The sequence below is a fragment of the Oncorhynchus masou genome, chromosome 21 (assembly GCF_036934945.1).
Source record: "Oncorhynchus masou masou isolate Uvic2021 chromosome 21, UVic_Omas_1.1, whole genome shotgun sequence".
In the NCBI taxonomy this organism is placed as follows: domain Eukaryota; kingdom Metazoa; phylum Chordata; class Actinopteri; order Salmoniformes; family Salmonidae; genus Oncorhynchus; species Oncorhynchus masou.
In genome coordinates, this window is record NC_088232.1 from 42,662,171 (window position 1) to 42,679,171 (window position 17,001).

Consider the following 17,001-nt stretch of genomic DNA (forward strand, 5'->3'; position numbering starts at 1 on the left):
AAATGAAAGACTAAATGTGCAGTGTTGTATGAAAGACACAGCAGAGGTAACCTCTGGTACAAGTCTAAAACTGATAAGCCCCCAACATTTACACTAATGAATAAACCAATCAGAGTCTCCTCTCATCACGAAACATATAGTTATCTTGGACATACATGTTATGTTGCTGGCGAGTGAGAACACGTTGAGGAGCTCATCCGTGTGTATTCAACCAGGCTTGATATGATTGACGTGTGGTCATGAAGCTAGAAGCTGTGAGAGAGGTGGCCCTAGCAAAGATTAAACATCTGCTTACACATGTGCCTCTCCCACAGAAGGTTCTGGGGGAAATGAATAACAAAACTGTTCAGGTGGTGAAAAAGTGGCAATGCTTCAACACACACCACACGTGACTTTGTCTTCCTGAGCCAAAGAGAGGGGCGTTTAGGTGTCCCGAAGAGAGGGGCGGTTAGGTGTCCCGAAGAGAGGGGCGGTTAGGTGTCCCGAAGAGAGGGGCATTTAGGTGTCCTGAAGAGAGGGGCGGTTAGGTGTCCCGAAGAGAGGGGCATTTAGGTGTCCCGAAGAGAGGGGCGGTTAGGTGTCCCGAAGAGAGGGGCGGTTAGGTGTCCCGAAGAGAGGGGCGTTTAGGTGTCCCGAAGAGAGGGGCATTTAGGTGTCCCGAAGAGAGGGGCGGTTAGGTGTCCCAAAGAGAGGGGCATTTAGGTGTCCCGAAGAGAGGGGCGGTTAGGTGTCCCGAAGAGAGGGGCATTTAGGTGTCCCGAAGAGAGGGGCGGTTAGGTGTCCCGAAGAGAGGGGCGTTTAGGTGTCCCGAAGAGAGGGGCGGTTAGGTGTCCCGAAGAGAGGGGCGTTTAGGTGTCCCGAATATTGAGTGTTTACACTGCTATCAGACAGACTCACCTGTTGAACATGCTCAACAGTGACGATATGACAGTTAAGGAGTTAGCCAGAGCCTCCGTCCTTCTGGACCTACGGAGGAGGAAGGTTCCCCTGGCCAGGGACAATGAGGACAACTTCCTAGGCTTCAAGAGGAAGGCCAATTGAAAATTGGATTTGACACTTGTGCTTTGGAGTGTGGTCAGATTGGCCGGACCTCAATGGCCTGTGCAACCGGACTGGAGTGGAGCTCAGGTGGAAACGGACTGATATGTAAACTGAGTCAGTGACGGCCTCTGAAGCAGCTGTGGTCAGATCTCAGTGTTGTTGTGGAGAGATCTGTCACCCATGATGGAACATCTCATCCTACATCCAGGACAACACTCCTAGGTATCAGATGGATGCAACTACTGCAACACTGGACTGGCCTGAGGCTGCAGGGGAAACTCACTGCCCTGGACTGTGATGTCCACTCTGTCTCCCAGCTACTGCAACACTGGACTGGCCTGAGGCTGCAGGGGAAACACACTGCACTGGACTGTGATGTCCACTCTGTCTCCCAGCTACTACAACACTGGACTGGCCTGAGGCTGCAGGGGAAACACACTGCACTGGACTGTGATGTCCACTCTGTCTCCCAGCTACTGCAACACTGGACTGGCCTGAGGCTGCAGGGGAAACACACTGCACTGGACTGTGATGTCCACTCTGTCTCCCAGCTACTGCAACACTGGACTGGCCTGAGGCTGCAGGGGAAACTCAGTGCCCTGGACTGTGATGTCCACTCTGTCTCCCAGCTACTGCAACACTGGACTGGCCTGAGGCTGCAGGGGAAACTCAGTGCCCTGGACTGTGATGTCCACTCTGTCTCCCAGCTACTGCAACACTGGACTGGCCTGAGGCTGCAGGGGAAACTCACTGCCCTGGACTGTGATGTCCACTCTGTCTCCCAGCTACTGCAACACTGGACTGGCCTGAGGCTGTAGGGGAAACTCAGTGCCCTGGACTGTGATGTCCACTCTGTCTCCCAGCTACTGCAACACTGGACTGGCCTGAGGCTGCAGGGGAAACTCAGTGCCCTGGACTGTGATGTCCACTCTGTCTCCCAGCTACTGCAACACTGGACTGGCCTGAGGCTGCAGGGGAAACTCAGTGCCCTGGACTGTGATGTCCACTCTGTCTCCCAGCTACTGCAACACTGGACTGGCCTGAGGCTGCAGGGGAAACTCAGTGCCCTGGACTGTGATGTCCACTCTGTCTCCCATTCCATGTACCAGAATTTTGCCATTGGCGAGAACATTCTAACCTTTACTTTTAAGGTGAGGCTGTGAGTTATACCAACAAAATGTAATGTAGCACTCTGGTACCCTGCAAACCATGAGCCATTTTGTGTTCTACATGAGTCAAATGTAATGGAGTCCATTGTCCATGTTGTGAATGGCTGCTGTCCATACAAGGATTTGTACATTGCATGACCGCCTTGTTGACCTGATAGCCATCGAAGTGAGACAAGTGGTCTCACAAACAGTACACGTGCATAAACATTATTGTGTAAGGTGAAGCTGGTTTGACGTTGATTATGTGTTTTCCTGTGTGTCAAATACACCAGATATTGTTGTTGTGAGGGGAGGCCAAGGAGAGGTGCTCATTTTGGAAGTGGGCTGCTCATTAGACAGCTACATAGAGCAGGCCTTTGCTGAGAAGCTGTTTAAATACCAGCCCCTCGTGCCACGCTTGGACAGCCTCGGGTGGAGGTGCAAGCTGGTGGCTCTGATATTTGGCAGTCTCGGCCACATACACAGGCTTGCAGTGCGGTGCCTCCAGATTGAGGTCCTGACAAAAAGTAGGGCAAAGCAGTTGGCTAGATACTGCTCTGTTTCAGCTGTCGTAGGCACCCAAGCTGTTTGGAGAAGGGGGTGCTTTATGCATACAGGGACCTTTGAAATGTTTGATCCTTTTTTTTGATAATTTGATTGGTGGATTAAAATGAAGTATACAAAATGTGTGTGTGTGTTTGTGAATGTGTGTTTACTTACTGAATGGGTAGTGTCCCTGCGTAGTGTGTATATCTAGGCCGTCCCTGAGCAGTGTGTAGTTGAGAGTGTGTGTGTTGGGTGCGTCAGGAGGCCTCCAGGTCAGGCGGATGGAGGTGGAGGTCAGGACTAACCCTACTGGACTGGGCTGCTGGATAGGAGCTGGGGGGAGGGGGGAAGGGGAGATGCAGAGAGCAAGGGAGGCAGGGTAGGGAAGAGAAGAAGAGAGAGAGAGGGATGTGGGAAATGGGAAGGGGTTGGGAGGGGATAAGAGAAAGAAGGGGATACAATAACATTACTAACCACTGTGCATGTCTTACGCAACACAATAGACACAATAACAGGCTTGCGGGGGGTGTGTGTGTGTCTGCGTGCGTGCGTGTCTACGTGCGTGTGTGTGCGTGCGTGTCTACGTGCGTGTGTGTGCGTGCATGTCTGTGTGCGTGCGTGCGTGTCTACGTGCGTGTGTGCATGTCTGTGTGCGTGCGTGTGAGGGGTATTTTCCATTTGATCCATGGGGAGCGTCTTAGCATACTGAGGAGGCCCCAGAGAGCCAGTGTCCCTCTGTGAGTTTAATACTGTGTGTCTGTTCCATGTCAAGTGAGTGTCCGTGTGTCTAACTCAAAACAGCCCCGAGGCAGCGAAAGCACAGGAGGAGGAAATTACTCCCCACTAACACACACATCACACACATACTGTATGCATACACACGGACACACAGAATCCACAGACATCGAGAAAGAGATAGAGTACACGCACACAACACACGCACATACATACAATAAATCTAAGTTTATTTATAACCTATAAAAGCATTGTCTTAACTCTACCGTTCTCAAAAAATGAGATGAATCACTGACTGTGCCTCTGTGGCCAGTCATCCAGTACCTTTACTGCAGCCCAGGTGGTTGTCTGAGTCCAGGTGACTGGCTCCAGGGACACAGCGGTCACACCTGTCCCCCGTCACCAAGGCCTTACACTGGCATATCCCTGTCTCTGGGTGGCATGACCCATTCACCCCTCCAACGGAGTTACATACACATGCCTGGCACCTGGAAGAGGAGAATACAGAGAACATTTCACGTCACAAGCTCATAACGGAAATTAATTTCATACCAGTCAGAATTACATACAAACATTTGTCAATTACTTTTACAAAACCTTCCATCTAACGTACGCGCGCATGTGTGTGTGTGTTCAGTCCAAGCTCTTCTCTGTCCCAATGGTGGAACCATCTTCCCCCTGAAGCTAGGACAGCAGAGTCCCTCCCCATCTTCCCCCTGAAGCTAGGACAGCAGAGTCCCTCCCCATCTTCCCCCTGAAGCTAGGACAGTAGAGTCCCTCCCCATCTTCCCCCTGAAGCTAGGACAGCAGAGTCCCTCCCCATCTTCCCCCTGAATCTAGGACAGTAGAGTCCCTCCCCATCTTCCCCCCTGAAGCTAGGACAGCAGAGTCCCTCCCCATCTTCCCCCTGAAGCTAGGACAGTAGAGTCCCTCCCCATCTTCCCCCCTGAAGCTAGGACAGTAGAGTCCCTCCCCATCTTCCCCCTGAAGCTAGGACAGCAGAGTCCCTCCCCATCTTCCCCCTGAAGCTAGGACAGCAGAGTCCCTCCCCATCTTCCCGAAAACATCTGAAACCCTACCTCATCAAATGGTATTTTAAATAACCCCACCCAACGAAATAAATAAATAAAAGAGAACTAACACTAACACTTATGCAAGCCAGTCAAGTTCTTCCACACTGACCTCAACAAGCCATGTCATGCTGAAACAGGAAAGGGCTTTCCCAAAACTGTTGCCACAATGTTGGAAGCACATAATTGTATGCTGTAGTGTTAAGATTTATCTCACTGGAACTAAGGGGCTGAGCCCAAACCATGAAAAACAGCCCCAGATCATTATTCCTCCTCCACCAAACTTTACAGTTGGCACTATTCAGTCGGGCAGGTAGCGTTCTCCTGGCATCCGCCAAACCCAGATTCGTCCGTCGGACTGCCAGTTGGCGAAGCGTGATTCATCACTCCAGAGAACGCATTTCAACTTTTATTTATTTAAAAATATATATATATACATATATTTCACCTTTATTAAACCAGGTAAGCTAGTTGAGAACAAGTTCTCATTTACAACTGCGACCTGGCCAAGATAAAGCAAAGCAGTGTGACACAAACAACAACACAGAGTTACACATGGAATAAACAAGCATAGTCAATAACACAATAGAAAAAAAATAAAGTCTATATACAGTGTGTGCAAATGGCGTGAGGAGGTAAGGCAATAAATAGACCATAGTAGCGAAGTAATTACAATTTAGCAAATGAACACTGGAGTGATAGATGAGGAGATGATGATGAGCAAGTAGTGATACTGGTGTGCAAAAGAGCAGGAAAGTAAATAAAAACAATATGGGGATGAAGTAGGTAGATTGGGTGGGCTATTTACAGATGGACCATGTACAGCTGCAGCGATCGGTTAGCTGCTCAGATAGCTGATGTTTAAAGTTAGTGAGGGAAATGTAAGTCTCCAGCTTCAGTGATTTTTGCAATTCGTTCCAGTCACTGGCAGCAGAGAACTGGAAGGAAAGACGGCCAAAGTAGGTGTTGGCTTTGGGGATGACCAGTGAGATATACCTGTTGGAACGCATGCTATGGCTGGGTGTTGTTATCATGACCAGTGAGCTGAGATAAGAAGGCGCTTTACCTAGCATAGACTTATAGATGACCTGGAGCCAGTGGGTCTGGCAACGAATATGTAGCGAGGGCCAGCCGACTAGAGCATACAGGTTGCAGTGGTGGGGGTTATAAGGCACTTTGGTAACAAAACGGATGGCACTGTGATAGACTACATCCAATTTGCTGAGTAGAGTATTGGAAGCTATTCTGTAGATGACATCACCGAAGCTGAGGATCGGTAGGCTGGTCAGTTTTACTTGGGTATGTTTGGCGGCGTGCCCGAGGCTTTGTTGCGAAATAGAAAGCCGATTCTAGATTTGATTTTGAATTGGAGATGTTTGATATGAGTTTGGAAGGAGAGTTTACAGTCTAACCAGACACCTAGGTATTTGTAGTTGTCCACATATTCTAAGACAGAACCGTCCAGAGTAGTGATGTTGGACGGGTGGGCGGGCAGGTGCAGGCAGCGATATCGGTTGAAGAGCATGCATTTAGTTTTACTTGTATTTAAGAGCAATTGGAGGCCACGGAAGGAGGGTTGTATGGCATTGAAGCTCGTCTGGAGGGTTGTTAACACAGAATCCAAAGAAGGGCCAGAAGTATACAGAATGGTGTCGTCTGCGTAGAGGTGGATCAGAGATTCACCAGCAGCAAGAGCGACATTATTGATGTATACACAGAAGAGAGTCGGTCCAAGAATTGAACCCTGTGGCACCCCCATAGAGACTGCCAGAGGCCCAGACAACAGGCCCTCCGATTTGACACTCTGACCTCTATCAGAGAAATAGTTGGTGAACCAGGAGAGGCAATCATTTGAGAAACCAAGGCTATCGAGACTGCCGATGAGGATGTGGTGATTGACAGAGTCGAAAGCCTTGGCCAGGTCAATGAATACGGCTGCACAGTATTGTTTCTTATCGATGGCGGTTAAGATATCGTTTAGGACCTTGAGCATGGCTGAGATGCACCCATGACCAGCTCTGAAACCAGATTGCAGAGCAGAGAAGGTATGGTGGGATTCTAAATGGTCGGTAATCTGTTTGTTGACTTGGCTTTCGAAGACCTTAGAAAGGCAGGGTAGGATAGATATAGGTCTGCAGCTGTAACTGCCGATTTTGCAGGTTTTCAACTTACAAAGCATGTAGAGGTCTGTAATTTTTATCATAGGTACACTTCAACTGTGAGAGACGGAATCTAAAACAAAAATCCAGAAAATCACATTGTATGATTTTTAAGTAAATAATTTGCATTTTATTGCATGACATAAGTATTTGATCAACTACCAACCAGTAAGAATTCCGGCTCTCACAGACCTGTTAGTTTTTCTTTAAGAAGCCCTCCTGTTCTCCACTAATTACCTGTATTAACTGCACCTGGTTGAACTTGTTACCTGTATAAAAGACACCTGTCCAAACAGTCAATCAAACAGACTCCAACCTCTCCACAATGTCCAAGACCAGAGAGCTGTGTAAGGACATCAGGGATAAAATTGTAGACCTGCACAAGGCTGGGATGGGCTACAGGACAATAGGCAAGCAGCTTGGTGAGAAGGAAACAACTGTTGGCACAACTTTAGAAAATGGAAGAAGTTCAAGAGGACGGTCAATCACCCTCGTTCTGGGGCTCCATGCAAGATCTCACCTCGTGGGGCATCAATGATCATGAGGAAGGTGAAGGATCAGCCCAGAACTACATGGCAGGACCTGGACAATGACCTGAAGAGAGCTGGGACCACAGTCTCAAAGAAAACCATTAGTAACACACTACGCCGTCATGGATTAAAATCCTGCAGCGCATGCAAGGTCCCCCTGCTCAAGCCAGCGCATGTCCAGGCCCGTCTGAAGTTTCCCAATGACCATCTGGATGATCCAGAGGAGGAATGGGAGAAGGTCATGTGGTCTGATGAGACAAAAATATAGTTTTTTGGTCTAAACTCCACTAGCCGTGTTTTGAGGAAGAAGAAGGATGAGTACAAGCCCAAGAACACCATCCCAACCGTGAAGCATGGAGGTGGAAACATCATTCTTTGGGGATGCTTTTCTGCAAAGGGGACAGGACGACTGCACAGTATTGAGGGGAGGATGGATGGGGCAATGTATCACGAGATCTTGGCCAACAACCTCCTTGCCTCAGTAAGAGCATTGAAGATGGGTCGTGGCTGGGTCTTCCAGCATGCCAACGACCCAAAACACACAGCCAGGGCAACTAAGGAGTGGCTCCGTAAGAAGCATCTCAAGGTTCTGGAGTGGCCTAGCCAGTCTCCAGACCTGAACCCAATAGAAAATCTTTGGAGGGAGCTGAAAGTCCGTATTGCCCAGTGACAGCCCCGAAACCTGAAGGATCTGGAGAAGGTCTGTATGGAGGAGTGGGCCAAAATCCCTGCTGCAGTGTGTGCAAACCTGGTCAAGAACTACAGGAAACATATGATCTCTGTAATTGCAAACGAAGGTTTCTGTACCAAATATTAAGTTCTGCTTTTCTGATGTATCAAATATTTATGTCATGCAATAAAATGCAAATTAATTACTTAAAAATCATACAATGTGATTTCATCGATTTTTGTTTTAGATTCTCTCTCACAGTTGAAGTGTACCTATGATAAAAAATTACAGACCTCTACATGCTTTGTAAGTAGGAAAACCTGCAAAATCGGCAGTGTATCAAATACTTGTTCTCCCCACCGTAAGTCTATAACAGTGTCTAGAGTGTCACCCCCTTTGAAGAGGGGGATGACCGCGGCAGCTTTCCAATCTTTAGGGATCTCGGATGATACGAAGGAGGTTGAACGGACTGGTAATAGGGGTTGCAAAAATGGCGGCGGATAATTTTAGAAATAGAGGGTCCAGCTGGGTCCAGGTTTTGCAGCTCTTTCAGAACATCTGGATTTGGGTGAAGGAGAAGATGGGGAGGCTCGGGCGAGCAGCTGCGGGGGAAGCGGAGCTGTTGGCCGGGGTTGGAGTAGCCAGGAGGAGAGCATGGCCAGCCGTAGAAAAATGCTTACTGAAATTTTCGATTATCATGGATTCATCGGTGGTGACCGTGTTACTTAGCCTCAGTGCAGTGGGCAGCTGGGAGTAGGTGCTCTTGATCTCCATGGACTTTACAGTGTCCCAAAACGTTTTGGAGTTAGAGCTACTGGATGCAAATTTCTGTTTGAAAAAGCTAGCCTTTGCTTTTTGACTGTGTATTGGTTCCTGACTTCCCTGAACAGTTGCATATCGCCGTGGACCCATAGCGGATTCAGGCAATGATTGCTGAGATCCTGATTGAAAACAGCAAAGGTGTATTTGGAGGGCAAGTTGGTAGGGATAATATCTATGAGGGTGCCCATGTTTATGGATTTAGGGATGTACCTCTCTACTTCCGGCGCCGACAGAGATGGCCGCCTCGCTTCGCGTTCCTAGGAAACTATGCAGTTTTTAGTTCTTTTTACGTGTTATTTCTTACATTAGTACCCCAGGTCATCTTAGGTTTCATTACATAGAGCCGAGAAGAACTACTGTATATAAGATCAGCGTCAACTCACCATCAGTACGACCAAGAATATGTTTTTCGCGACGCGGATCCTGTGTTCTGTCTTACAAACAGGACAACGGAATGGATCGCATGCAGCGACCCCAAAAAACGACTCAGAAAAAGAGGGAAACGTAGCGGTCTTCTGGTCAGACTACGGAGACGGGCACATCGTGCCCCACTTCCTAGCATTCTTCTTGCCAATGTCCAGTCTCTTGACAACAAGGTTGATGAAATCCGAGCAAGGGTAGCATTCCAGAGGGACATCAGAGACTGTAACGTTCTGTGCTTCACGGAAACATGGCTCACTGGAGAGACGCTATCCGAAGCGGTGCAGCCAACGGGTTTCTCCACGCATCGCGCCGACAGAAACAAACACCTTTCTGGTAAGAAGAGGGGTGGGGGTGTATGCCTTATGGCTAACGAGGCATGGTGCGATGAAAGAAACATACAGGAACTCAAATCCTTCTGTTCACCTGATTTAGAATTCCTCACAATCAAATGTAGACCGCATTACCTACCAAGAGAATTCTCTTTGATTATAATCACAGCCGTATATAACCCCCCCCCCCCCATGCAGACACATCGATGGCTCTGAACGAACTTTATTTAACTCTTTGCAAACTGGAAACCATTTATCCGGAGGCTGCATTCATCGTTGTTGGGGATTTTAACAAGGCTAATCTGAAAACAAGACTCCCTAAATTTTATCAGCATATCGATTGCGCAACCAGGGGAGGAAAAACCTTGGATCACTGTTACTCTAACTTCCGCGACGCATATAAGGCCCTGCCCCGCCCCCCTTTCGGAAAAGCTGACCACGACTCCATTTTGCTGATACCTGCCTACAGACAAAAGCTAAAAAAAGAAGCTCCCACGCTGAGGTCTGTCCAACTCTGGTCCGACCAAGCTGACTCCACACTCCAAGACTGCTTCCATCACGTGGACTGGGACATGTTTCGTATTGCGTCAAATAACAACATTGACGAATACGCTGATTCGGTGTGCGAGTTCATTAGAACTTGCGTTGAAGATGTCGTTCCCATAGCAACGATTAAAACATTTCCTAACCAGAAACCTTGGATTGATGGCAGCATTCGTGTGAAACTGAAAGCGCGAACCACTGCTTTCAATCAAGGCAATGTGTCTGGTAACATGACTGAATACAAACAATGCAGCTATTCCCTCCGTAAGGCTATCAAACAAGCTAAGCGTCAGTACAGAGACAAAGTAGAATCCCAATTCAACGGCTCAGACACAAGAGGCATGTGGCAGGGTCTACAGTCAATCACGGACTACAGGAAGAAATCCAGCCCAGTCACGGACCAGGATGTCTTGCTCCCAGGCAGACTAAATAACTTTTTTGCCCGCTTTGAGGACAATACAGTGCCACTGACACTGCCTGCAACGGAAAAATGCGGTCTCTCCTTCACTGCAGCCGAGGTGAGTAAAACATTTAAACGTGTTAACCCTCGCAAGGCTGCAGGCCCAGACGGCATCCCCAGCCGCGCCCTCAGAGCATGCGCAGACCAGCTGGCTGGTGTGTTTACGGACATATTCAATCAATCCCTATACCAGTCTGCTGTTCCCACATGCTTCAAGAGGGCCACCATCGTTCCTGTTCCCAAGAAAGCTAAGGTAACTGAGCTAAACGACTACCGCCCCGTAGCACTCACTTCCGTCATCATGAAGTGCTTTGAGAGACTAGTCAAGGACCATATCACCTCCACCCTACCTGACACCCTAGACCCACTCCAATTTGCTTACCGCTCAAATAGGTCCACAGACGATGCAATCTCAACCACACTGCACACTGCCCTAACCCATCTGGACAAGAGGAATACCTATGTGAGAATGCTGTTCATCGACTACAGCTCGGCATTCAACACCATAGTACCCTCCAAGCTCGTCATCAAGCTCGAGATCCTAGGTCTCGACCCCGCCCTGTGCAACTGGGTACTGGACTTCCTGACGGGCCGCCCCCAGGTGGTGAGGGTAGGTAACAACATCTCCTCCCCGCTGATCCTCAACACTGGGGCCACACAAGGGTGCGTTCTGAGCCCTCTCCTGTACTCCCTGTTCACCCACGACTGCGTGGCCACGCACGCCTCCAACTCAATCATCAAGTTTGCGGACGACACAACAGTGGTAGGCTTGATTACCAACAACGACGAGACGGCCTACAGGGAGGAGGTGAGGGCCCTCGGAGTGTGGTGTCAGGAAAATAACCTCACACTCAACGTCAACAAAACTAAGGAGATGATTGTGGACTTCAGGAAACAACAGAGGGAACAGCCCCTATCCACATCGATGGAACAGTAGTGGAGAGAGTAGCAAGTTTTAAGTTCCTCGGCATACACATCACAGACAAACTGAATTGGTCCACTCACACAGACAGCATCGTGAAGAAGGCGCAGCAGCGCCTCTTCAACCTCAGGAGGCTGAAGAAATTCGGCTTGTCACCAAAAGCACTCACAAACTTCTACAGATGCACAATCAAGAGCATCCTGGCGGGCTGTATCACCGCCTGGTACGGCAACTGCTCCGCCCTCAACCGTAAGGCTCTCCAGAGGGTAGTGAGGTCTGCACAACGCATCATCGGGGGCAAACTACCTGCCCTCCAGGACACCTACACCACCCGATGTTACAGGAAGGCCATAAAGATCATCAAGGACATCTACCACCCGAGCCACTGCCTGTTCACCCCGCTATCATCCAGAAGGCGAGGTCAGTACAGGTGCATCAAAGCTGGGACCGAGAGACTGAAAAACAGCTTCTATCTCAAGGCCATCAGACTGTTAAACAGCCACCACTAACACTGAGTGGCTGCTGCCAACACACTGACACAACTCCAGTCACTTTAATCATGGGAATTGATGGGAAATGATGTAAATATATCACTAGCCACTTTAAACAATGCTACCTTATATAATGTTACTTACCCTACATTATTCATCTCATATGCATACGTATATACTGTACTCTATATCATCGACTGCATCCTTATGTAATACATGTATCACTAGCCACTTTAACTATGCCACTTTGTTTACATACTCATCTCATATGTATATACTGTACTCGATACCATCTACTGTATCTTGCCTATGCTGCTCTGTACCATCACTCATTCATATATCCTTGTGTACATATTCTTTATCCCCTTACACTGTGTATAAAACAGTAGATTAGGAATTGTTAGTTAGATTACTTGTTGGTTATTACTGCATTGTCGGAACTAGAAGCACAAGCGTTTTGCTACACTCGCATTAACATCTGCTAACCATGTGTATGTGACAAATAAAATTTGATTTGATTTTGATTTGATTTGATTTGGTTTCCTTTATAATTTGTGTGAGATTGAGGGTATCTAGCTTAGATTGTAGGACTGCTGGAATGTTAAGCATATCCCAGTTTAGGTCACCTAACAGAACAAACTCTGATAGATGGGGGGCAATCAATTCACATATGGTGTCCAGGGCACAGCTGGGAGCTGACGGGGGTCTATAACAGCTGAACTGCTCAAGAGTCCAATGGCGGCGAGCTTTACACCACTCCAGCCGACGCTTCGCATTGCGCATGGTGATCTTAGGCTTGTGTGCGGCTGCGGGGCCAAGGAAACCCATTTCATGGAGCTACCGATGAACAGTTATTGTGCTGATGTTGCTTCCAGAGGCACTTGGAACTCAGTAGTGAGTGTTGCAAATGAGGGCAAATTATTTTTACTTGCTACGTGCTTCAGCACTCGGCGGTCCTGTTCTGTGAACCTGTGTGACCTACCACTTCACGGTTGAGCCGTTGTTGCTCCGAGGTGTTTCCACTTCACAATAACAGCACTTACAGTTGACCGGGGCAGTTCTAGCAGGGCAGAAATTTGTGACAAACTGACATGTTGGAAAGGTGACATCCTATAACGGTGCCACGTTGAAAATCACTGAGCTCTTCAGTAAACCCATTCTACTGCCAATGTTTGTCTATGGAGATTGCATGGCTGTGTGCTCGATTTGAACCTGTCAGCAACGGGAATAGCTAGTGGGGCGGCAGGTAGCCTAGTGGTTAGAGCATTGGACTAGTAACCAAAAGGGCGCAGGATCGAATCCCAGAGCTGACAACTTAAAAATCTGTTGTTCTGCCCCTGAACAAGGCAGTTCTGTTCCTAGGCCATCATTGAAAATAAGAATTTGTTCCTAACTGACTTGCCTAGTTTAAAAAAATAGCTGAATCCCAAAATTTTAAGGTGTGTCCACATACTTTTGTATATATTGTATATTTTAAGATAAATTAACTACTGTAAGTCGTTGTGGATAAGAGCATCTTCTAAATGACTCAAATGTAAATGTGTGTGTGTGTGTGTGTGTGATGGAGAGAGGTGGTATTGGGTCTTCACCTTAACACCCCTCTTCCCTTCCTTCATGCTCCCCTATTCACAGACCAGTGACAGTATGGGGAGGGGCCCCGTGGGTGTTAAGTAGACGTGTGTGTGTGTGTGTGTGTGTGTGTGTGTGTGTGTGTGTGTGTGTGGGGGGGGGGGGGGGGGGGATTGGGTCAGACAGGTGGTGGAACCCCACTGAGACCCGGCACTGGGTGATCACCAGGCCAAATGCCTGACACCCTTAAACACACACACACACCTTCAATCACACGCACACACACCTTCAATCACACGCACACACACTCTGACACCCTCCTTCTCGCGGCGTGAAAAGCCACAGCCCCTTAATGAACAGAAAATTTGTCCTGTCAACTGCAGGGAGCTTTGGGGGTTCCACCACCCCACACACAACACACACAAACGGCTCTCCCACTCGCCTCCGCGACTCGACCTTCACTCCTCTCCCAAGGAGAGAGAAAACACCCAACATCACACAAACTCTCCCTTTTTTTCATCAGTCTTAAATGAATCCCATGTTTGTGAGATTGTGTGTGTGTGAATATTCTAACCTCCTGCTATGATTAGATTAGAGTTTAATATGGGGTTGTAAAGGGTTGCAGATGTAATTACATGGTACAGTGAAATTCTTATGCTCTGAGTTCCAACAATACAATACAATATAATAAAATAGATAATTATACAAATATAAATAATAATATACACATATTTAACAACTGTGGCAATGATGTCCATTGGGGTGGGGGCAGGGTAAATGTATGTTGAAGGGGGAGGGGAATGTCCATAGGGGGAGCAGCAGACCGGGGTAGAAGAGGGGACAGGGGGAGCAAGTAGCTGACTAGTGGTGGCTGTTCAGCATGATAAATGTCCATTGGGGGTCGGGGTAGTGCACAGAATCTGTTGAAGTGAGGAAGGGGGGTGTCCATACGGGGAGTAGGAAGCAGTGGAGGCTCCTGCGGGGAGGAAGGCACTTAATAATGGCTGGAACAGAGCAAATGGAATGGCATAAAACCATGATGTATTTGATACCATTCCACTGATTCCACTTCAGTCATTACCACGAGCCTGTCCTCCCCAATTAAGGTGCCACCAACCTCCTGTGATAGGAATGGAGGGGGTGATTGAAGCGGGGACAACAGGGCATAGCTCGGGTCCCTGATGATCTTCTTGGCCTTCCTGCGTCACCTGGTGTTGTAGGTGTCCTGGAAGGCAGGCAGTGTGCACTTAATGGTGCGTTCGACTGAGCGCACCACCCTCTGTAGCGCCATGCGGCCCTCGTGGTGGAGTTGCCGTACCAGGCTTTGATGCAGCCCGAAAGTATGCGCTCAATGATGCTCCTGTAGAACACAGGAGAACGGACACATTTCTACAGCATCCTGAGGTTGAAGAGTTGCTGATGTGCCTTCCTCACCACCGTGTCTGTGTAGTTTGACCTTCAGATTCTCTGAGATGTACTAACTTTTAACCTCCAGCGGCGGCCCCGTAGTTCCTCCTGAAGTTCACAAGCAGCTCCATTGTTTTGCTGACTTTGAGGGAGAGGTTGTTTACCTGGCCCCACGCTGTTAGGGTACCTACCTTCTCCCTGTACGCCATCTTGTCGTTGTTGGTGATCAGGTCTACTACTGTTGTGTCGTCAGCGAGCTTGATGATGGAGTTGGAACTGTGTGAGGCCATGCAGTTGTGGGTATACACTCTTAGAAAAAAAGGGTTCTTCGGCTGTCCCCATAGAATGTTTTGGGTTCTATGTAGAACCCTTTTTACAGAGGGTTCTACATGGAACCCAAAAGGGTTCTACCTAGAACCAAAACAGGTTCTACCTGCAACCAAAAACGGTTATTTAAAGGGTTCTCCTCTGAGGGAAGCCCAAGTATCCTTTACGGTTCTAGATAGCACCTTTTTTCTAAGAGTGCACAGGGAGTACAAGAGGGGACGAAGGACGCACTCTTGTGGGGCCCCCGTGTTGAGAATCAGTGTCGAGGAGGTAATGATGCCTACCTTCATCACCTGCGGGCGACCCGTCAGGGGGAGGTGATATGGTCTTTGACTAGCCTCTCGAAGCACTTCATGATGACGGAGGTGAGTGCTACGGGACTGTAGTCATTCAGTTCAGTTACTTTCCCTTTCTTGGGCACAGGGATGATAGTGGACACCTAGAAGCAGGTGGGGACAGTGGCCTGAGCTAGAAACAGATGGAAAATGTCCGAAAACACAACAGCCAGCTGGTCTGCACATACTCTGAGGGTAAGGGATGCTGTCTGGGCCATCAACCTTGCCAGGGTTAATACGTTTGAATGACTTACAAACATTGTCCGTGGAGACTGCAAGTACATAGGCATCAGGGGCTCTCATCGGGAGCTCAGAGTCATCGTTGTGCTCAAAGCGTGAGTGCAGGTCTTGTTATAATAAATGTAATAGATTTAATACGTTATAAATGTATTTGTATATTTTTTGCATTTCCTAGAATAGGGGTCAGTGACCTCTCTCTCTCTCTCTCTCTCTCGCTCTCTCACGCACACACACACACACACTGGATAAAGACTCAACAACAGACACTATGAATCAAAATAAGAAACCAACAAATGTGAATTTACTCTAAGGCTCGGGTAAACTACACCGCTCTGTGTGGTAAACATCTTAATGATATTGTGTGTGTTTGTTTGTATGTGTGTGTGTGTGTGTGTGTGTGTGTGTGTGTGTGTGTGTGTGTGTGTGTGTGTGTGCCTGCATGTACATATTTGTTTGTGTGTGGATACATCAGGGCTATAATTACTGCGTATAATAACCCACTCTGTTGAGAAAGAAAAGCTATTTTTTACCCCCAAGGTTATGATTACCTGAACAAGGATTTAGGCAGACCTGATATTATGTCATTTAGTCTGCCAGGAAATATCCCATAACCATATTAAGGGTCTATAACCAACCTCGATTAGATAAACCTGTGCTGAACGGCGAGCACCGGGAGAATAAGAGAATAACCAAATAAGATGCATGGGCTTATTGATTGGCAAGGGGATAAATGAGTTTATAATATTAATATAAATCTTTATTGTTTTCAGTCTCCTGATGCCAGAAAGGCCTCCCCAGTAATCAGTTTAAAAACGTCATTTTTCATCCTTACCCCAGCGAGGCAGGGGCTCGACCGATCGTACACGCACACACGCACACAAATACACACACACACACACCTCACCATTCGTATGGATTGCCAATCTGTGCTGTCCAGCAGCCTGTTGTTGATCTATTGAAAACACTCATCTAGCACATTTGCATCAAACTCAGGCCTGTACCGTTCTCTCTCTTTCTCTCCTTTTCTCCCTCTCTCCCCACAGCTAAGAGATCTCAGTCACAGCTCTCTGCCTTAATACGCTACACACAGCTATCAGTGAAGGTCATCCCGTAGCACGCACACACACAGGGGAAGACATACACACACACACCTAATTAAGTGTTTTAATTTATTTTTATCAAATTACTCAGAATCCTCTAAAAAAGATTAGTATAATTATTTTCAACAAAGAAA

General features: G+C 47.9%; 1 protein-coding gene across 1 annotated transcript in view; it reads right to left on the reverse strand.

The window, feature by feature from the left end:
- Nucleotides 1-17,001, reverse strand: part of LOC135507509 (usherin-like) — a 474,271-nt gene that overhangs the window by 333,124 nt on the left and 124,146 nt on the right. Inside the window, 2 exon segments of the mRNA XM_064927019.1 lie at nt 2,910-3,068; nt 3,795-3,958. Of these exon segments, the coding sequence (XP_064783091.1) occupies nt 2,910-3,068; nt 3,795-3,958 (323 nt within the window).